This window comes from Ambystoma mexicanum, chromosome 2q, assembly GCF_040938575.1.
Source record: "Ambystoma mexicanum isolate Mex_15411 chromosome 2q, UKY_AmexF1_1, whole genome shotgun sequence".
Classification (NCBI taxonomy): Eukaryota; Metazoa; Chordata; class Amphibia; order Caudata; family Ambystomatidae; genus Ambystoma; species Ambystoma mexicanum.
In genome coordinates, this window is record NC_090924.1 from 1,029,907,904 (window position 1) to 1,029,930,989 (window position 23,086).

Genomic DNA, 23,086 nt, shown 5'->3' on the forward strand with positions numbered 1-23,086 from the left:
CTCCAGCACTTCTCCCCTTCTCCCTCCCAATACTTCATCCCTTTTCCCTGACCTTTTCCCCCTCCCCCTGCACTAATTGGTACTGCACTTGCACAATCTGAATGTTACAAGGCCTAGTAGGACTGTTATTGTTGTTTTTCTCCTATGTCCCCACCCCCTTTTTGTCTTTTGGTGCCCGGATGCACTTTCTCAATAAATAAATAAATAAATAAATAAATAAATAAATAAATACAATGTTGGCTACCAATTAAGCACTATTTTGAATGTCAGTTTCTTTGTCTTGTCTTTAAATATACACATGCTCTAGCTCCTCCTTATCTTTGTTCCCTGTTATCTTTATATCAATCTGCTCATAGTGCACGCTCTGCGACACCTTTCTACTTGACAGCCCCCCATGTGCCTCTTCACGATTCAGATCATTTCAACTTCTTTGGCCTATATTCTGGAATGCTCTTCCACTTAACATTCGCTCTTGTTCTTCTCTCTCTCAATTGAAAAAAATCTTAAAATCTCATCTCCTTCCTTCTGCTTTTCTGGACTCTGTCATGTAATGTTCCCTAGTCGTGGGGTTTCTATAATTTATTCTGTTTTCTGTACCGTCATTATTATTTATGTAAAGCGCTTTAGATAAAGGCGCTATATAAGCATCAAATAAATAAATAAAAAATAAACAATAACAAAAATAAATGTCCACGTTGATCTAGCGCTGCTGCAGATCCTGGCAAATGAATTCACCACATGCTGAAGTGTTATCAGATCATTTACTTTGACTGCAATACATTGGAAAATAATTCCAGGGAGTACACGGTTAGGTCTGAGAACTATAGAGAACTCTAAGGTTGGCCATCTTTTTAGATGTTTACTCCCAACTTTCAAAACATTAGCAAAGTTGATCTGAAATATCAATCTGATCAATCTGAAACCATCACTCCCTGGAATCATTAATATTAATATTAATGTTAAAGGTATTTAAAGCGCGCACCATCACCAACGGAATTGGTCCGCAGGCGCTCAGACGGATCTGCAAACAAGAAGGTGGGGTGGGTTAGTCAGGTGAAGGGGGAGTAGGAAAGTGAGAGAGGTGGTGTGCTGTTGCCAGCTTCAGTTCGGTTTTCACCGTGCGCTGAGCTTTGGTGTGAATATTGGACCTATGCGATACCTTGTCTACTGTTGGTACGGTTTATATGTTGTTTGTTTGTTGTTGTGGTGTGGTGAAGTGCATGCAGTTTGCTGAGCGGGAAGATGGGTGTGTGGATTTTCATGTGAGTTAGGTATGCAGAAATATTAGCATAGCGTTAAAGGGTTATATCTCTGTTAGTCCTTATAAATCTTTTTCTGTGTATCCGGTTGTCCTATAGGTAGGCATATTTTCCACTTTTCAACTGTCTGTCTAATTGTTATGAGTGATGGCGCGGCCAGCTGTGTTGTTTTTTAACTTAGTTTAATAGGAAGTGGCGTGTCTTGTCCCCCACTCTGGTAATGGTTTCTGTAAATTCAGCAGTTACCCACCACCTTGCTAACTATTTTCTGTCGGTGGTCCATTGTTGCCTGTGTGTAGTTTGTAGGCCAAGCTGTTATTGATATATCGTCCTTGGCCTTCCATCCCGATTTATCTGTGTTCAATCTATGGTATCGTCTTAACATATATATTTCTCCATTGGTAAGTTGATATGCTGTAGATTATTCTTCCTTAACTTCTGTTTAAGGCAATAGATTAGGGGATCGGGAGCATCATTTTTTGTTCCACTCAGTATTGTTTCAGCTGTGTATATGCCCCCATAGGCTTTCTTCTAGTTATGGGGTGAAGAGCCAGGATTTGAGGAGTTTTCTGAATAGTAGGTGATTTCTTTGTTACGTACGTTCTTTGGTAGCTCGTTGCAAGTTTTTGAAGTGAGAGAAAGAAGATCTTCTGAATTTACTTTTGTTGTAGAGTTTTGGTTCCAGACGGATGTCGCTGTTTGATCTGAGCATCCTTGTTGGGCAATATAGGCTTAATTTTTCTCTTAGGAACTCTGAGCCTTGGTCGTGGATTGCTCTATGCATAATGCACATTGATTTGAACTTGATTCGTTATTTTATTGGTAGCCAGTGCACAGTTTTCAGCGCTGGTGTGATGTGTTCTCTTCGGGGTAATTTGTGGAGCAGTCTGGCCACCACATTTTGTATGCGTTGTAGTTTTTTTTAGAAATCGTCCAGGTATGCCCAGATATAGGCTATTGGCGTAGTCTACTTTGGACACATACTCTGGATGGTTTCCTTCTCAACTTGGAATCAGAGCGATCACCCCCATTACATTCTTTTAAGCAATAATTTTATAGTCAGAGACTTACACAGACTGCTAAACCAGCGACAGCAACTTTGGTGTGTCTCTTTCTTTATCTGAATTATAGACGATGAGATCATCCACTTACAGCCATAGTTTAATTGCAATTGTTGATACATTGAAAAATAAATCCAGGGAGTACACAGTTAGGTCTGAGAATTATAGACAACTTGAGGAATGGCCATCTTTTTCGATGTTTACTCCCATCTTTCAAAACATTTGCATAATTGACCCGAAATATTGATCTGATAATTCATGCAACTATCACTCCCAGGAATCGTATACTTTCCTTCTCAACTGGGGAATCAGAGCGATCGCGCCCATGCCCACGAGGCATACTTCCATTCTTTGAGGCAATGATTTTATAGTCAGAGACTTTCCCAAACTGCTCAACTGGCAACAGCAACTTTGGGGTGTCTCTCTCTTTATCTGAATTATGGATGATGAGATCATCCACTTACAGCAATAGTTTAATTGCCCATTTTCTATTAGCACTTTATGGAACTGAGTAGTAATGTGTGATGAATCAACGTCCGGGGTACACTGGTCCAGGGATGAATATCGGTTTCTAAACTTTCAATCAACCCCACACCTCTAGTATACCAGAAGGGATCTGAACAGATTGGAATACAAGTAAATTATAAGACCTCCTTGTCCAATTTTGGTAACGTGGACGGAATGGCAGGCTTATCTCCGCAAGGCCGTGGATCATTGGTTAGTTTCAACACAGCAAAAACACAATTATTACCCAATAATAAAAGGGACTGTACAGTCAAGGTTATATAAAAATATCTACTTTGTTATTACCACAACAGACAGTTATAGCACACTAGAATTACAACCCACACTGTAAAGGAGCACAGAGGACAGACAGTTTCACAAAGGAAAGGGATGCACTCTAGATACTGACAGGAGGGTAGTTGGTAAAGTAATCAGTCTAATAGTTCAAGATTATTTGGTTTCAACATCAAAGGGGCAAAGGGTCGTAACTGTCTCTAGGGGCTTTCAGAGAAGGACCAGAGGGGCAGAAACACAATGTACCTGGTGAAGAAGTCCTTGGTGATCAACAGTGTCGAGGCGGTTCCAGGGCACTTTGCATTCCATGAGACAGAGTTAGTGGTGGGAGACAGCTGTGGGTACCAGGTGGCAGGCAGTTCGGCAAGCGAGGTTGGACGGACATCTGCAGGAGGTCCGGCGCAGCTGCTGAGGGCCAAGAATCGTTGTCTCTGGGCTGGTTGGCAGATCTAGAATACTGGTTGAGGCGTCTCGGATGGCTCTGGTGACTGGGGCGTGACAACAGTCAGTTGTGCAGCTGGATGCGGTTCGAGGACTCAACTGTCTTAAAACGATGGACGCTGGATAATGCTTGGGTGGCACTCCTCTTAGCTTCTTTGCAGGGCTCGTGTCCTTTCAAGGCAGATGCCCCAAAGCTCAGGACGGTGTTAGCAGGCAACGACCCTGTCCTTTGTCCAGAGACTCTCCGGCACTTTCCACTTAGGAAGCTTGCTGTCAGAACCTAGCAGGGCACGCTGCATGCTGGCTGGGTACCGGTACTCGGGAGCTGCTGGACGGGTCATCTGAGTCTGGTATCTCCCTCTGTTCCCTGGAGATGTTTAGGGGAGGGATCTTGCTTCTGTCTTGGAACACCTGCCTTTCTTCATTGGCGGAAGATGTAAAATAGACTGTACCTTCAGCTTGGGTCCAAATGAGTCCTTCTTCTTACTCTTTGCGAAGTCTTCAGATGATCTGATCAATGAGGGGTTCGGCCCTTCTTTGAAGCCAAATGGGCCCCGGCGATTGGTGTAGGCTAAGCCCACCTTAATGGACCAATCCCGGGTCCCCACCAACAATCTTCAGTGATGATTCAGGTCAGAACTAGGACACTTGGCAACAGACAGGGGAAGGATGACAACATATACTTCTAAGTCCCACCCTTCTTCCTGTCTGCTGTACATCAAAGTGTCTCCCTAATTAACTGAGCCCTATGCAGTGCTTGATCACAACATGGGCCTCCTTTGAAGTAGGGGGTTGCAGGCAGATTTTTGTCTCCTACAATTCACATACTTCCCTGCTATGAAATGAGTAGTTCCAGACAGGACATTCACTGCCCTTTCATTCCAAGGAGGGGTGTTAATACCAAGTTGACACATTGCATTACAAAGAGGTGTCTGGCGTTTGGTCTGCATTGTCGCTCCCTGCACCCAGGCTTTCCCTAAGGCCATCTTATCAACATTCTTCAGTATTCGCCACGAACAGCAAGGTTTCACAATAGAAATACTAATCCATGGAGCCCTGAAATGCTAATCAGGCTGCCCATGTCCAAAGGCTTTTGATGTACCCATGGCTGTCAGGTGTCAGCTACAAATGACAGGAGAGGGCAGCACTGGTAAGCGTTGTCCTTCCAGAGTACATGACTATTTTTCTGCTGTGCGGTGAGCATGAACAATATGGGTGGGAATGGCCCCACATATTTTCCAGAGGTTGACGTCCCATTGTTCATTCTTTTAAATAAACAAAAAATCAAATAGCCAGGGCCAGCGCACTCTCCCAGTACGGATGGTCGAATTCCTCACATAATGTTAACGCTGATCATTAGGGGAGATGTCATCCTCTTGTATATATTTTGAAAAGGTGGCAAATATATAATTTGGAGAAAGCCATAGATTTCATTGGCTCCCATTGATATGACCAGATTATGCGGACAAATGCTTTCTCTGCATGTAATGTGATGATCACCTGCTTTGCAGACATGTCTATTGATTGGCAGAGGACCATAGGCTGTGCTGCCACAAGCATGGCAGCACTGCTTTTTCAAGGTTTATGCATTTTTTTCTTATTGTGCAATAGGTCTGGTCTGATTGGGTTTTTGGGACCTTTCAATTCAGCCCAATGGATCTCGTGGAGCTCTGGTAAGTACATTACCAGGGGGAAAACAACATGAAATTAAATGAGAGCACTGGTGTTCAATGAAGCAGCCTTCCAGGGCAGCACTTGCAGAACAGCTTTTGAAGTGATATTGGATGTTAGTACCCGGCGAGGGTCAATCAGAATGAAACAAGCTATCTGATCAGCCCTCGTCGGGGCTTTACCTGACCGGGAATCCCTCTGGGATTCGTCTCGGATTCTTTTCCTTTGTTCCCGGCAGGGGGCATGGAAGGCCCTCAGCCAATCAGGAGGCTTGAAATGGGGCAATCCCCGCTCCGAGCCTCCGCACGGTTGGAGGCTGCCATCCTCCCTGCCGGGGATTCAGGTAAGTGTTTTCCTTCTTCCTTCCCCCTCCTCTGCAAACCCAACCCTCCCAACCCCACTTAGCTTCTTTTTTCTCCTTTTGCAGGAGCGAACGCATTGAGAACACTTCTGTCCCCAGCGTGTCCACTCCAGATGGCCCCAATGGAAAGGGAAAACAGACTCTGTTTTTCCTCCCCAGTGGCCATTTTTTTAAACATTTTTTTCTTTTTTTCCTGCTCCCAAACACAGCATTTTGGAACAGAAAATCAATAAGCCCCTCGCTCGGGCCTTATAACTATGGGCCTTTTAGGCAGAAACCTGTGCAGTTCCCTTAGGGACCACTGCAAAAGATTTAAGACTACAGGTGTTTGGCAGTAAACCCACTTGGTAGCAGTCTGTACCACACAAATTCACTTGGTAGCTGTGGCTGAGCAGTCAGACTTCCCTCAAGAAGAGTTAGGCAGTATACAGAGCATACAAAATAGGTACAGAAATACAGTAGCACAAGCAAACACTGACCAGACCTTGGGTGTAAAATTATATAATTATTTATTTAACACACACTTATAAAACACACTAGCACTAAATTGGTAAGATAAGTTCAAAACACAATCACTATTATCATATGTACATCCCTGATTACTTGTTGGACAAGTCTTAGTTAACACCACTTATTTCCAGACAGAGGTGAGCGCTTAACGTATGATGGCACTCCACCAAGTTAGATAAAAAGGGAGGGAAAAGCAGAATTATGGAAGCATACACACTGAACACTTTTTAAAGACCCACAGCAAGTTTAGGAAGGCACAGTCTACTGGTGAGCAAGGAAGTTTAGGCGCCAGGCCCACTTTCAAGAGAGCCAGGCGGAAGATGCCCAAGATCAGACAGTTACACAGAGTCTTCAAAGTTTGTGGAGGTAGTTCGAAAAAGGTTTAGTTCAGTGCAGGAAAGTTAGCTAAGGTGTCCCAGGCTAACCCAGGTTCGAGAGATGAGGATTTAATACACCCCGTTCAAACGGTTGCAAGGGAAGCCAGGCGGAACACGGTACCTTAAATAGAGAGGATCCTCCAGCGGGGTCAGTTGTTCCTGGCAGCGGGTGCAAGTCGCAGCGTTGTCCAGAGGAAGAGAAGATCTCGTCTTGGAGGAAGGATGAAGGTCGTTGCACTGCCAGGGAAGAAACCAGCCGCAGAGTTCTCCGGTACAAAGGTACTACCCTTTCGGTTCACGGTAGTGGTGAAAACATGGTATCCCGTTTGCCGGGGTGCTTGGCACAGGCAAGGCGGCCACGAGAAGCTCCAGGAAGGCGAAAAGAAGGTAGACTGGTTATCCCCACCAGTCGAAGGAAGAAGACTCTCCGGGCTGGAGATCTCCTCTGTCGTTGGGAAAAGTGGTGAGACGGTTCAGCAGGGCTCCACCAGTGGTGTCGTCGTTGCAGGCCGGCTCAGCTTCTCCCTCCTCAGATTCTTAGGTCCTGTGGGGACTTCTGAAGTTCCAGTCCCCAAAGCCCTGCTTTTATGCAGCACACCCCCATTCACTCAGCCTAGCTGTCACTCAAACATGCTAAGTGGTGAGCCGGCCGGCTCACCACTTGGGCCAATCACACAAGAGTGTGACTTGAGTTACCAAGGTAACTCAGTCCAGGGTGCCTAAACCCCCTCCCACAGCCCCTGTGGTACCCAGACAGAGTGGCACCACTTTTGGAGGCTTCTGTGGAGAAGCCCGCCAAAAAGTGGAACAAAGGGCTCGACTTGGGTTGGAGTCACAGAAGAGAACACAAACGCCATTTTAGAATCGAGTTCTGGTGACAAATACCAACCAGCGAATTAATATTAAATAAATAAACGGGCGGTATGTTCGAGGCTATAAGAATTAAATAATTAAAGTTGGTAGCCTCGAGCAATGGGAAAATCCCATAGAGATATATTCGCGGTCGAATATAAAAAGTAGTATCCACTGCCACCAGACAAAACTTGATCAGGGGGGACGGAGACGTGCCCCCTCGAACAACAGACCCCGGGGCAATCGAATTGCCCCGACCAGTACGTCCACAATATGATGGTTTGTACTGGTTTCTGTTCATAATTTGGGAGTAGCAAAGCCAATGGTGACTTTACATGCCCTAGGAGACAGTAGTCAGTCCCAGGGTATGGAGTCTATGTTGGGGAGTCGCTACGACACCCCTGGGTTACGGCACGGAGGGTGCTGTGTAACCCACATAAAAAAAACACATGAGACCCTATGGAGTAAAAGACTCCATAGCCCATAACACACATGGAAAGTTAAAGGAACACCTCAAATCATGTCTAAGAGTGGAAGCAAAAGAATCTCACTCTTAGCAGGAGAGAAAAAAATAACCCCAAAAAATCCAGCAAAGCTGCTGGGGGACTCACTAGGTTTGGGAAATTAGCCTTACAGAGAATTCTCCCTAACAGGGCCCGAGCGAAGGGCTAATCTGATTTGCCCTTTCCCACAGCTCGGGGCTTATTGCTTAAATAACTTAGTGGTCCATGTTAACCCAGTAGCAGACAGGAATGATGTTTCATTTTCATGTCTCTATTAAAAGGCAGGTACTGTAATTTCTTTGAGAAGTTAACGGAAATAGGAAAATGTAGCCCTTGTGGGTATTCCAGTTGACCAGTGACTTGTGCATTCTGCTGGAATCAGTAGTGGTTTTTGGATATTGGACATTGGACTGTATACACGTCCATGAGATGAAACACGACCAATGAGACTGGCTGCAGAAACTAATAGACGCCATCTGGGTGCTTTGAAACACAATTTACTTGATGAGTAAGGGTATAAGCGCCTTACAAATGCACAATAAATACATAGTTAAATAAATAAATACATAAATAAATAAAGATATCAGATACCCAGCAAAACTATTAGGGAACCAGCAGAAACAACGCACCGTTCGTCCACAGTACTTGCGTAGGTGTCCAAAAACCCATCTGTGGTCCACTGGTTTAGGTAGAATCTAGTTGTACTTGGTCGACTGGAATTTGTATCAGGGAGTAGTGCGCAAAATACCCGCCATTTGCATTTACCCCCGCCCGCTCTCCTGGGAACGTTGAACTGGCCCGCTGCTCTTCCGCGAGGTGACGCAAGAGGCCACGTGCACATCAAATAGAGCAGTGGAAGGAAAGGAAAGAAAAGAAGACTTACTGGAGTCCATTGCAGGTCGATAAAGCCACAAAGGACTCTGCGTTCCCTCGGATGTGACCCTGGTAATAGCAATGCTCTCCACCCTGAAAAGGACAACAGAGAAGACAACATTAACACGTGCCAGACATCTGGAAAGCGGGAGTACTTCCAGTAGCTCCCCTACACATTCAGCTCTGTGTCTGAACACAGCCCTGGGTGTGCCACCCACCGCCTTCATCACTGACATTCATTCCAAGCTTTAAAAGTCCCCACTGACACCAAAAACCAAACACTGTACAGTTAAAAACACATGCATAAAATCCTACATAAGAACATTACGCAGGGAAGGTCCCAGACTCCCTTGGAAAACATCAGTTCATGATGGGTTACAGGGCAGCGCAGCCCGGGACTTACACAATCACGTCCGAGAAGGCACAGACCCCCAGCACTGGGCGAAGCACCCTTCACAAAATGAAACCCTGCTCCGGGGGGCCCCTAGTGAAGTGTACAGTTCCCATGACACACAATACAGGCCTGTACACGGGGCAGGCTTTCCCCCTGCCAAGCTTTAAAGGCCTTGGCGATTTCCTGACACACTTAATCATCTCGGGGGATAACTCCGCTGCAAGTACCCGCCTTGCCTGACACCCAATGAAATGGAGCAAATTCACAAAATGTCGTAATAACTTGTCCATACAAAATGCATGCACTTGGAAAATAGTCCGATTTGTGCCTGCCACTGTTCACAAAGCACAGTGGACATGTGCTGCCGTTTCACAAATGACGCAGGATGCGTCATGAGAAATGCGCATCCCTGATTCACTGAGAGTTCTAGGACGCAGACACGCCTGGCCTGATTTACAAAAGCATATTTCAATGGGAAAGTCCCATTGAAAAACGCGTTGTAAATCAGGCGCAACCTATCCTTACATTTCCCCACCTATGGCCCAACAGGGTGCAGACCTGGACAGGCGCACGAGGATTCGCACGGCAGTCAGACGCCTTCCCAGAACCCTGCCCGCCTGGCACGGTCCAGTGAAGGCAGGCTTGCGAGCAGCATGGGCACTTCTGCACAGGGTCACTGGCCCACCCCTTTGTAAGACGCGTAATGAGGTATCCCCTGGAACGTGGTGCCCGGGGTTATGCGGGTGGCGAGGTGAGTGGCTTGCCCTCTAAAGGGTCCCGTGGGTGCCCAGTACTTAAATAATTAGGGAAGGCTGAGCTGCCCTGCAGCACCAGTGCCAGATGCCTCGAGAGTCATTAAACAACTGTATCCAGAGTTTCCGTATCTGGTACTCGATCCAAACACAGCTAGTCTGAGTTTGCTATTATCATACCATGTCCAAATGCGCCCACATTGACAGCAGCACCACACCAGGAGAACGGGACAGTGAAAGTAAACCGAACCGTTCATTGGTAGTCATGGCCCTCTGGCATTCTGCAAGGTATGGCCGTTGCCATGGAGTTTGAACTAAATAAACATTGGCCAGTGCATATTGATAATGTGAAGGCGATTCTCACCAGGATTGATGTCAATTATGAAACCTTAGAGGGGACTCTGCTATGTTTATATTCTCAGCCTTCCTTTTGTGTCGTGGTTTGGTTTGTGTGGTATTCAGTGACCCCTGATTGTTTGAATTCATAGCGGTGTCTACTGCATCAGCACATGCTGAGATCCGAGTAGCCAATCACGCTGTTTGGATAGTAGTAGTTATCTACACAGGGGTCTGGAACCTTTGGCTCTCCAGATGTTTTGGACTGCGACTCCCTTGGTTCCTCACCATTGACTACGCTGGCTAGGACTGATGGAAATTGTAGTTCAAAACATTTGGAGACCAAAACGCTGCAGACCCCTTACCTACTGGTACATACCCACCTTCCGATCAACTGGATGGCTGCTCTGCTCTTGACACTAACCCCTGTGTACCAAGTCTGGTTTTCATGTGGTCTTTCCCCTTCTGTAACGGCTTAGCAGGAGAAGAACGATGGTCTGTAGGGTTGGCCAGAGCAAAGCCTGACATTAAGATTAATTCGAAACCTTCCAGGCATCACCTCTTTTGTTCTTTCCTTGTTTCCTGCACTCGTCTTTAACCCTCCACCCACTCACCCACCCACACACCCTAGTACTTTCTTTACTTATTGTGTCATTGTCTGCACTCAGTCTGTGCACTGTGCCATCATCTTCTCAGCGTCTTTGCCCACCATGGAAGACCGCAATGTGCCAATCCACCATTTCCAAGCTGACCATCTTAAATATAGTTTTTGTGAGAAAAAGATGTCCTCTGTTCACTCTACTTTTTCACAAAAAGGGGCCCTCAGAACCCTGCAAATCACACTGTGGTGCTACTGGCAATAATGACTGGCTTGGTGGACCGTACCAGGTGTACCGGCCCACTGACCTCATAAAAGGCCCTTGTTGCACGTGGACCTTTAAACTCGGGTGGTGGGCTATTAGCAACTGGTACGGTCTGCATTATTGTCAGATTATAGCTTGTCTAGAACCTGCCCATGGGTACCCCTGCGGGCAGTCTTATAGGACGTAGGCTGCATGTGCTATGGAAGGGGCTGCTAGTAGTAACAGCCACTCTTGGCATCTGCCAGAGAGGGATATCTCTCTTGGACCATGGGCAGCAGGAACATTCAGCAGAGCAGATGTACATCCAGGATCTCACTACCATATAGATATTCCTGTGGTGTTAGTGAGTAAGTGAAACTTCACACTGTGCTGTATAATAGCAGGTCGGTGAACCCTTCTGCTCCTTTCTCATATGGGACAGTTGCTTCACGCCTCTGGAAACCTGACCATCACCTTTGGAACCTGCGCCCTTCATTGACTCAACCAAACTCAGGCTAACCTGACGCCAGGTGCCTGTTCGGTGCTGCCTGATCAACATCAGATAGAAGGGAAGCGCGGTGTGGCCACGAACCATTATTCTTTGAGCTCAACTCATGTGTGCCCCTCATCCCGATCCTACGGGCAGATCATCTCACAGTTTGGCGGTTGGTTGTGTCATTGATAAGACTCAGAGGCCACCTTTCACCTTCTTATGCATGGCACCAGATGCCAAAGTGACCTCATGGAGGATTTGGTGCCATCTTTGTTGTTGGACTCGATCTCGGTCATTGTTCTCGGGTATGTTAAGGGTATGTAGATACCCCCTCTGGTATTCACTTGGCGACTCCTTCCACTGCACAGGATATTTATCGTCCACGGAGCATCCCTACCCTAGACCCTAGACAATCTTTAGGTAGGGGTTAGCATTTAGATTACCTGCATTTATTTAATATTTAGTGGTCTAAACTCTGCTCTCCTTGGCCCCACTCTGGAGGTTTGGCTAGGCATTAGACACACCGGTTCTGACCTAAGAGGTTGATGGCAAAAGTACAACTGTACACGCCTGTAAAAGCAGAGCTTTCCCGCTTTTCCAGCATCTCGGGAGGATAGCTGAGGGGCAACATGCTCACCTTGGGAGCAAGATGACACGGAGCTCCACAGATTCGATCCCTCAGGTCCACCCTTAGAAACCTATGGCTATTAAGCGCATTATGAATAACCTATCATATCACATCATTCTGTGCCATTTTCGTAAAGACGTACCCCGTAGCCCACCATAGGTCGGCACTGCTCCATCAGAAGCCCCTTTCCACCCCCACGCACTGCGACCTTCCCCCTCTTTCTACCTTCCCCCTCTCTCTACCTACCCTCCCCTGGCCACCCACCAGTGGTTGTGGGGGGCAGAGGGAGTGCAATATGCTAGTGTGCAGCGGCCTGCGATCGTCAATCCTTTCTGAGTCGTGCTTCTCAGTGGCGTCCCCCGGGCTACAATGGGGAGAGTCGTTTCTTGGTGGCCTCCAGGTAGTTGTGGAGTTGGGGTAATAGAATGAAAGGGATAATACATTCATTTTAAAAAAATCAGACTTTAGCAATTGTTGGGGTTGGATTGGTGGCACTGTTGGATCCCATTTGGTTTCAGGTTCTACGGTGATGCTGCGTTTCCTGTCTCCATGCCCCCACTCTCATCTGGTTCATGTGCCAGTGATACCCATTGCCCATCACCGTCGAGTGCAGAGCGGGCCCTGTCTCACCCCCTGTGTGTAATCTTGCGCTGTTCCCGGACCCCTCACGCTGGCTGTCTGCTGTGTGGGGGCTAGTAAGGGGTGCAGCCCTGTCTCATCCCCTGTGTGTAATCATGCTCTGTTCCCGGAACCCCTCACGCTGGATGTCTGCTGTGTGGGGGCTAGTAAGGGGTGCAGCCCTGTCTCATCCCCTGTGTGTCATCATGCGCTGTTCCTGGGACCCCTCACGCTGGCTGACTGCTGTGTGGGGGCTAGTAAGGGGTGCGTCCCTGTCTCATCCCCTGTGTGTAATCACGCGCTGTTCCCGGAACCCCTCACGCTGGCTGGCTGCTGTGCGGGGGCTAGTAAGGGGAGCGGCCCTGTCTCACCCCCTGTGTGTAATCATCATGCGCTGTTCCCGGAACCTCTCACGCTGGATGTCTGCTGTGTGGGGGCTAGTAAGGGGAGCAGCCCTGCCTCACCCCCTGTGTGTAATCATCATGCGCTGTTCCCAGAACCCCTCACGCTGGATGTCTGCTGTGTGGGGGCTAGTAAGGGGAGCGGCCCTGTCTCATCCCCTGTGTGTAATCATCATGCGCTGTTCCCAGAACCCCTCACGCTGGCTGTCTGCTGTGTGGGGGCTAGTAAGGGGAGCGGCCCTGTTTCACCCCCTGTGTGTAATCATGTGCTGTTCCCGGAACCCCTCACGCTGGCTGTCTGCTGTGTGGGGGCTAGTAAGGGGAGCGGCCCTGTCTCATCCCCTGTGTGTAATCATGTGCTGTTCCCGGAACCCCTCACGCTGGCTGTCTGCTGTGTGGGGGCTAGTAAGGGGAGCGGCCCTGTCTCATCCCCTGTGTGTAATCATGCGCTGTTCCCGGAACGCCTCACGCTGGCTGTCTGCTGTGTGGGGGCTAGTAAGGGGTGCAGCCCTGTCTCATCCCCTGTGTGTAATCATGCGCTGTTCCCGGAACCCCTCACGCTGGCTGCCTGCTGTGTGGGGGCTAGTAAGGGGTGCAGCCCTGTCTCATCCCCTGTGTGTAATCATGCACTGTTCCCGGAACCCCTCACGCTGGCTGTCTGCTGTGTGGGGGCTAGTAAGGGGTGCAGCCCTGTCTCATCCCCTTTGTGTAATCATGCGCTGTTCCCGGAACCCCTCACGCTGGAGGTCTGCTGTGTGGGGGCTAGTAAGGGGAGCGGCCCTGTCTCACCCCCTGTGTGTAATCATCATGCGCTGTTCCCGGAACCTCTCACGCTGGATGTCTGCTGTGTGGGGGCTAGTAAGGGGAGCGGCCCTGTCTCATCCCCTGTGTGTAATCATCATGCGCTGTTCCCGCAACCTCTCACGCTGGATGTCTGCTGTGTGGGGGCTAGTAAGGGGAGCGGCCCTGTCTCATCCCCTGTGTGTAATCATCATGCGCTGTTCCCAGAACCCCTCACGCTGGATGTCTGCTGTGTGGGGGCTAGTAAGGGGAGCGGCCCTGTCTCATCCCCTGTGTGTAATCATCATGCGCTGTTCCCAGAACCCCTCACGCTGGATGTCTGCTGTGTGGGGGCCAGTAAGGGGAGCGGCCCTGCCTCATCCCCTGTGTGTAATCATGCGCTGTTCCCGGAACCCCTCACGCTGGCTGTCTGCTGTGTGGGGGCCAGTAAGGGGAGCAGCCCTGTTTCACCCCCTGTGTGTAATCATGCGCTGTTCCCAGAACCCCTCACGCTGGCTGTCTGCTGTGTGGGGGCTAGTAAGGGGAGCGGCCCTGTCTCATCCCCTGTGTGTAATCATGCGCTGTTCCCGGAACGCCTCACGCTGGCTGTCTGCTGTGTGGGGGCTAGTAAGGGGTGCAGCCCTGTCTCATCTCCTGTGTGTAATCATGAGCTGTTCCCGGAACCCCTCACGCTGGCTGTCTGCTGTGTGGGGGCTAGTAAGGGGTGCAGCCCTGTCTCATCCCCTTTGTGTAATCATGCGCTGTTCCCGGAACCCCTCACGCTGGCTGTCTGCTGTGTGGGGGCTAGTAAGGGGTGCAGCCCTGTCTCATCCCCTGTGTGTAATCATGCGCTGTTCCCGGAACCACTCACGCTGGCTGTCTGCTGTGTGGGGGCTAGTAAGGGGTGCAGCCCTGTCTCGTCCCCTGTGTGTAATCATGCGCTGTTCCCGGAACCCCTCACGCTGGCTGTCCGCTGTGTGGGGGCTAGTAAGGGGTGCAGCCCTGTCTCATCCCCTGTGTGTAATCATCATGCGCTGTTCCCAGAAATCCTCACGCTGGATGTCTGCTGTGTGGGGGCTAGTAAGGGGAGCGGCCCTGTCTCATCCCCTGTGTGTAATCATGCGCTGTTCCCGGAACCCCTCACGCTGGCTGTCTGCTGTGTGGGGGCTAGTAAGGGGAGCGGCCCTGTCTCACCCCCTGTGTGTAATCATGTGCTGTTCCCGGAACCCCTCACGCTGGCTGTCTGCTGTGTGGGGGCTAGTAAGGGGAGCGGCCCTGTCTCATCCCCTGTGTGTAATCATGTGCTGTTCCCGGAACCCCTCACGCTGGCTGTCTGCTGTGTGGGGGCTAGTAAGGGGAGCGGCCCTGTCTCATCCCCTGTGTGTAATCATGCGCTGTTCCCGGAACGCCTCACGCTGGCTGTCTGCTGTGTGGGGGCTAGTAAGGGGTGCAGCCCTGTCTCATCCCCTGTGTGTAATCATGCGCTGTTCCCGGAACCCCTCACGCTGGCTGTCTGCTGTGTGGGGGCTAGTAAGGGGTGCAGCCCTGTCTCGTCCCCTGTGTGTAATCATGCGCTGTTCCCGGAACCCCTCACGCTGGCTGTCTGCTGTGTGGGGGCTAGTAAGGGGAGCGGCCCTGTCTCATCCCCTGTGTGTAATCATGCGCTGTTCCCGGAACGCCTCACGCTGGCTGTCTGCTGTGTGGGGGCTAGTAAGGGGAGCGGCCCTGTCTCATCCCCTGTGTGTAATCATGCGCTGTTCCCGGAACGCCTCACGCTGGCTGTCTGCTGTGTGGGGGCTAGTAAGGGGTGCAGCCCTGTCTCATCCCCTGTGTGTAATCATGCGCTGTTCCCGGAACCCCTCACGCTGGCTGTCTGCTGTGTGGGGGCTAGTAAGGGGTGCAGCCCTGTCTCGTCCTCTGTGTGTAATCATGCGCTGTTCCCGGAACCCCTCACGCTGGCTGTCCGCTGTGTGGGGGCTAGTAAGGGGTGCAGCCCTGTCTCATCCCCTATGTGTAATCATGCGCTGTTCCCGGAACCCCTCACGCCGGATGTCTGCTGTGTGGGGGCTAGTAAGGGGAGCGGCCCTGTCTCATGGAACCCCTCACGCTGGCTGTCTTCTGTGTGGGAAGTATCCGAAAAAAGTATTTTAATGGCTGTGACAGAACCAAAAATACGAGCCAACATATTCAGGACATCAGCCGCACTATAGCACAGCGTATATTATGGCACTTGGTGCAGGTGTTCATTTTCAGCAAATGCTCTCTTTAAATATAATACAACATTACAGAGGCTGAGGATGCAGCCGAACCTGATAGAATGAACACATCATGCGTTATGTTAACAAACATTTATGCTACGCACTCCTGCAGTGTAATGGGCTCATGGTTATGCCCGAGGCTTCTCCGATAGTTTAAAAAAAGGGCCCCTTTTGAGCAGCGCTCTGTAGCCCTTGGCTCTCTAGATATTGTGCACTACTACTTCCATCAGCCCTGGCCAGGTTAATCAACATTGATGCCTCATGGTAGTTGTAGTGCAAATTATTTGGAGAGCCACAGGTTAGAGTGCTGGAGTGCATCCATCCAGTACTGCCTGCATATTTTAATGGTCATGATATTTACATAGTAATCACTACCTAAAATAATGAGTTCTTGGCTATCACACACTTGGTAAATGTGACCAGATGTGACCAATACATGTTGTTTGTTATCAGCGCCCTGATGCCTGCGGGCTGCCGGCGCTTTATAAGCACTCATAACATAACATAAATATATTGAACAAAAAGCCGGGAACTGTTACTTGTGTAATCGAAAACAAATTAAAATATAGACCTTAGAACATCACTAAAAATAATTTCCCGACATTTCTGCACCATCTACTCATCTCTCCCTCTTTCCTTTGCTTCCACACCTCCGACCACCTGCACGTCTCTGCCGCCAAATCACAACCTACTTTCCAGACACAATGTGCACTCACAAGTCAGACAAACGCCTGCATTATGCAGATGGCATGATTCTGCCCCCTACCTGCTCACATGGGTTGCAATGGTGCCTCGTGCCGAATCTGCCAGCATGGAGCATGCCACAGGAATGGCTGCAGCAGCCAAGAGCACATCCCTGCGGATTTCTGCCCTGCACTCGGTCACTCCTATCGCAGGCTAGTGCAGTGGAGAGCAGAAGCAACACGGAGCTCCTTTCAAATCTCGACTTGCATTGGACTGCTCCATATAGAAAGGCTCATGCTTATCATGAGTTTCTATTTGTGTCCTTTAGTGTCTCTTCAGAGTGCCAACAACTTGAGATGCTGGATTTGGGTGCTTTGTGTGCATTCAGCCAGTCTCTCGTAAATCAGGGGACTTGTAGGTGGGGGGTTGGTGGCGGGGGCGGTGCCGCCAGGATATTAGGTACTCTTATGCACCTTTCATTCTGCAGTCTCAGCCTTTCATAAATTTGTTTTATATGTTTTCAAATATGATTAGTTACTCGATAATCAATAAGAAGTCAATGAGGGCTCATTTTCGATATGTTGTAGTGTAAAATGCATGAGTAAAATGTCTGTATAAACAGCTTAGACATTAATTTTACTCCACGCCGTATTTTCAATGATTGGCAATGCCAGAGATGGGGCATAGATCTTAATTTGAGATCCGCCTGCCCCTTCCTCGCTGCCAAATATTTCAGCAGTTACCCCAGCATGACATTTTCACGTGTGCATGCCTACGGAATTTGCCTGCTTCTTACACCAGCAGAAAGCAGACGGATTCCATAGCAGTCCATTCTAAGCTCTAGCGGTGTGTGTAAATGGGAGGCAGCGTTTACACCAGAATTTGCCTGCTTCCTACACCAGCGGAAAGAGACGGATTCCATAGGAGTCCGTTCTAAGCTCTAGCGGCTGTGTTGTAAATGGCAGGCAGTGTTTACACCAGAATTTGCCTGCTTCCTACACCAGCGGAAAGCAGAGTTCTAAACTCTACTGACGTGTGTAAATGGCAGGCAGCGTTCTACACTGTTTTCACAGCAGAGTGCAAAAGGGAGATTGATGGGGAATATCCCTCCACTTTACTACTTCATTTTTAGACTCCGACTTCTAAATGATGAAATTTACGTGGAGGAAGGAACCTGTTTGCACCTATGTACAAATGTAACTGGTCCCTCAGTTTAAATTACTGGGAACTCTCAAATGAGCTCAGTATGATTAACGTTTTATGTATAAAGGCCCCGATTCATGGGATTTTTTGCACGCTTCAAAACCTTGCCACAAACCCTGACTCATGGAACTGTGCAAAGTGTCTTTTTGCAGGGCAAAGTCAGTGCAAAGTTCATTTTGTACTTCAAAAATGACTTTGCACAGTTCCATGAATCGGGGTTTGTGCCGGCAGTTCAAAGTCACTTTTCAGCAGTGCAACGTCACATTGAACCGTGCAAGAAAATCCATGAATCTGTTCCAAAGTGCTCATTTTGAGCTCCATATTTTGACTGGCCACCAATGTAAAATAGGTAATGCATGTTTCAAATGATCCTTTTGTTTTCAAAGAAAGCTTTTGAGAGAGATTTGTCCTTGTGAAAAGCCGCTTGTAGAAAAGAGGGGAAACCCGGACTCAGCGGAACAGCCAATAACGGCAAGTCAGCAGCGCCGCCTGCGTGTGTCCGCAGCTGGTCCGCTTTCAACCCCCATTAGCAGGATGCTCAAAGAAAATTAGTGCAGACTTCAGACGTTTTTCAAGACACAGGCTGCAAGCCTAAAATCACCTGCAGTGTTCTGGTATCGTGAGGTTAAGGAAGCATCACGTTTGCTGACTGCAAGATCACACCCTGGTGCCCTGCCGACAAAGGGTATAAGGCTTTCTCATGCAGTGCCTCGAAGACGCATTGGCATCCTCAGAAAATTAGACATATTCGATGGTGAAGTGTTCCATAGAACTGCACCTTGCCTGCACTAATGATTTGGATATTGATCACTGTGTACATATTTCCCAACACCAGTATCCCATATGTGTTCAGCATTAGTTCAAAGACAATGCTTTGACATCTGGTCTTGGGGTGGAGCACCCATGGAAGTGATGAAAAAATACATTCCAGTTGCACAGAGCGAAGTACCAGCAAGTACCTCTTTGCTTCGGGACGCCGCTCTCCAGACACGGGATCTGAAAAAATCCTTTTTGTGCACTTCACGTCTCCTTCGTCGCTCTTGTGTGAACTGCTGAGCTGATTGACAGTAATTGACCGTGCTACAAAGAACTCAAGAACTCAAACGTTTAAACGTTTAAAACTATTGGGAACACTCGTTAATTACAGTTTACTTGTATTTTCGTAGTATGCTGAAGCCACGCCTACTTTTTGGCCATCTACATAACCAGTCATGCGCGCACACCTGCGTGCGCGCACTGAGCGAAGTACCAGCAAGTACCTCTTTGCCTCTTCGCTGCTGAGAGGCGGGAGTGACTTTTTGAAGACTTCTGCTTTACTTGGTGTGTAATTTAAACAGCGGCAAACAGCACTGAATAGGCGGCTGGATTGAGTCCCAACATCATGAAGATACTCTCCCTGAAAACAGGTATGCCACCTAGCCTCCTCTTTTCATCTAGCACATCAAACCCAACACAACCCAGTCACACCTCGATGCTTCTAAATTCCACGCCAGTCAGAAGCAAAGTAACTAGAGGGGGTTCGCTCAATATGGATATCCGAATGTTCTGTAGTGGTTCCTTATCGGCGCATAGAGCTAAGAGCAGGCGGGAAATGGGCTCGCCCCCAGTTCAACATAGGGAGCAAGCCAATGAACCGCCCAATATGCCCCTCCAGGAATAAAAAAAAAAAAAGAACAAGAATGCTCGGTGAAAACTTCAAGTGTTCATTATTCCATCTCGGATACGGCAATGCTTGAGAGCATTTCAAACACAGCGCAACCAATAGACTCTATTTACTTGACTCCGTCCGCAAAGGACGTCGCCGTCATTGACTTAGACCTCAATGACTCGGTTTTCTCAGACAAAATGCTATCTGAAAATCTTTCCAAATCTCCATTAATGTTCACTGAGGTTTCACATTCAACAGCAGAAACTGTTACCTCTACCTCAAGTATAGAGATCAGTAGAACACCAACTCATACGCATGGGACCAACACGTCTTTGAGTACACGTAAACCTGATTCAACACTTGATGTCGCTCTACAGGCAATACATTTAGCCATCCAGACTCTTGGCAAAATATACAACTCGGTTGATAAACGATTATCAGTACAGGAAGCGCTCATGCTCAAAATGCTGACAATACAAGAGTCGACAAAATTGGAAGCACAGGCTCACCTGCCTTCTAATCTATCAGTCCTCCCTCTCAAAACTCCTGTGTCCTCTATTGCGTGCCAAACTTATAATGAGCCCGAAGGAAGGTCGCATGTGCCCGCACCACTAAAAAGTGGAGCGAGCAGTGAGCTTACGAGTGTACTTCCTTGCATAAACGCCATTATATACGATCTCTCAGGGAATGACGATCGGTTGCTCCAAAAACCGAATGCAAGTGGCCCTGATAGGCATGCAGCGCCTTCCCAGGGGAAACTTTATTCTATTTTTAATTCAACCTCTTCCAAGCCCCTCAAAAACAGGAATGTATTAAGCACAGTGGACGCACATCAGCCACCGAATACGGGGCCTAATGGAGAGAAAGGAAAAACAAAAAAAACAAGAAACAGCAAAAAAATAATAAAGTCCCTGTGGCAAAATTACCAAAAAATATGAGCGCTACGAAACAATTGGGGAATGGATCTACAAAACGGTTCATCAAGACGATATCCTTACCAAAAAAAATAGTGTGTCTGTGTCAAAAGCCATCAAAAAGAAATACTCCCTACAAACACTTCCTAAAAAGAAAATGAGTCTAGGGACTTTTCAACCCTCCCATGCATTAAATTATCCTCCCATAGATGAACCTCTTAAAATGATGAAGCAATCGAATTCAGCTGATGCCTCATCCATCAATACCAATGTGAACCCTGGCAGTCAGATCCAAGGTCTGACCCAACAACAAAATACTATAAAGTTGGCGTCTACTGAGAGCCAAGAGAAAAGTGAAATGAGAAAAGCAGTTGACGGGGCATACCCAGCCGTGAGTCCACACCACTCATCACGTCTATACCCTGTCCATCATGTAATACTACTCTTGTGAATCAGACTTGATCCCCGGAATTGAGAGTTGTAAATACACTTTTGAAGGCCCCTGAAACCCATAATTTTTCCAAAACTAGACCTGAAAAATCTATTCAAGGTATGCCACATCCTGATAAATTAATAAGTACACAAGCAAGCAACTCTCCGTCGATGAATGATCTCCTGGGGATGGTCACTCACCTAATTGAGAATGCATTGGGAAATCAGAGTGTGGCTAAAACCGAAAAGGCTGCGAGCAGAAATCTGAGAAATGAAAAATCCATCTGTAAGAGGAAAGACCCAGCATCCTTCTCTTTAGTATTATCCTGCAAACCCTCTCCCTCCATTCAATATGACTTAAATCATAGGGTGGTGATGGCGATATTTTCTGAAATTCAATCATTAGAAGATATCAGATCAGCTGACTTAGCATTGGTTGAATTTCCAGACATTAAAAATTTGAATACTGTAAAACTCTGGATGAATTCCAGAATAGTACAGAACCTAATTTGGAGTGTATAAGAACCCCTGTCGAAATTGGGTTTCCATCTGAGCCATGATCAATCTACCAAACAAGTGTCAGCATCTGCTCAGAATCAACCCCAACTGAGTATCAGTTGGATCGCAAAAGGGAGTAACGACACTCCAAATAGTCAGTTCACCTGCCAACATAACATGCAACAGAAGTAACTAGCCCCTCTTGTAAACATCCAACCTCTTTCCCTTGTTAGTTGGAACTCAAGAGGATTCAAGCATCTGGCGAATACCAATCAACATCAATTAAATAATCACGATGTAGTACTTTTACAGGAAACATGGCTACTTTCTGCCCCAATATGGGTAGGATATGAGGTATTCTTGAATCCAGCTATTAAGTCAACAATGGGAAGGCCCATGTCAGGGCTCATAACTGCTGTGAAAATCAAATATGGTCTCACAGCTAAATTATGGGCAATGCCGAATGATTATATGATGATGGTTGGTATTGAGGCTGGCGTTGATAAATATGCTGTATTGAATGTGTATTGGAACCCTGTGGCCATAAGTGATGATTGTTTTTTTAAAGATCTGAACTACCTACTAGATTTAGTGGTGGAAGATAGCCACACAAGGTATCTCATACTAGCCGGCAACTTGAATTTAAAGTGTTTCGATAACAAGAGTGAACATGTTAATCAGAGACTTTTGCGATGGAAAGGTTTAATTTTTGACAGAGGCTTACATCTTCTTAACGGTACATTTGCATCGGATATACCGCTGGCTCCAACCTGGCACAAAGGTTCATTGGTATCGATCACAGATTATATTTATGTAAATACGAAATTATGGCCGGATGTTCGAAAATGTAATGTCATCAACACCAATGCCAGCGATCATAATTTGTTAATAATGGAATGGGGTTCACAGACTCATCACAACTGTGTTGCAAAGATGCCTATAAAGGGATGTTTTTTGGCAAATGCAGGAGGAAACCGTCCTTGATGGACGGAGGATGCTCTAATTCATTTTAATGAACTCTTAGAAACATCAAAATCAGGTGACAACAACGCACTAGAAAATGTCGGCATCGTTTACAGTGATGCTATTCAGACATTTCAGCAAACTAAAACGTCAAGTAACCCAAGACAAAAGCATCTGCATGTCTTTGACAACATGATTCGGTCGAAGAAAACTGCATATCACGCCGAGTTAAGATAACTCACTAAACATCCTCCGGCTATCAGAACGGTTCTCTCCAAAAAATTATGCAATCAGTATAGGAACTGGGTCAAGGGACATAGATACGCGCTACATCAAAGAGATGGAGCTAAAATGTAGTGCACTTTGGCCAGTAAGAACATCTCCAAAATATTGTCAATAATGAATCAAGCCACGGGTCAGCACCAAATTGTTACGCAGACCACTGCAGTTAGTATGCATCAGTGCGTATGTCATTTTAGCCAACTCTATGCAGCCCCTAAAAATCATTCCAACTCAGAAGCAACAACGCCTCAAAT

General features: G+C 47.7%; 1 protein-coding gene across 5 annotated transcripts in view; it reads right to left on the reverse strand.

Moving 5' to 3' along the window:
• ADAM22 (ADAM metallopeptidase domain 22) overlaps window positions 1-23,086 on the reverse strand; it is a 1,877,697-nt gene that overhangs the window by 1,115,685 nt on the left and 738,926 nt on the right. For all 5 annotated transcript variants that reach the window (XM_069648369.1, XM_069648368.1, XM_069648372.1 and 2 more), the window contains exon 5: window positions 8,717-8,799. In XM_069648369.1, the coding sequence (XP_069504470.1) occupies window positions 8,717-8,799 (83 nt within the window). The remainder of the gene's footprint in view (window positions 1-8,716; window positions 8,800-23,086) is intronic.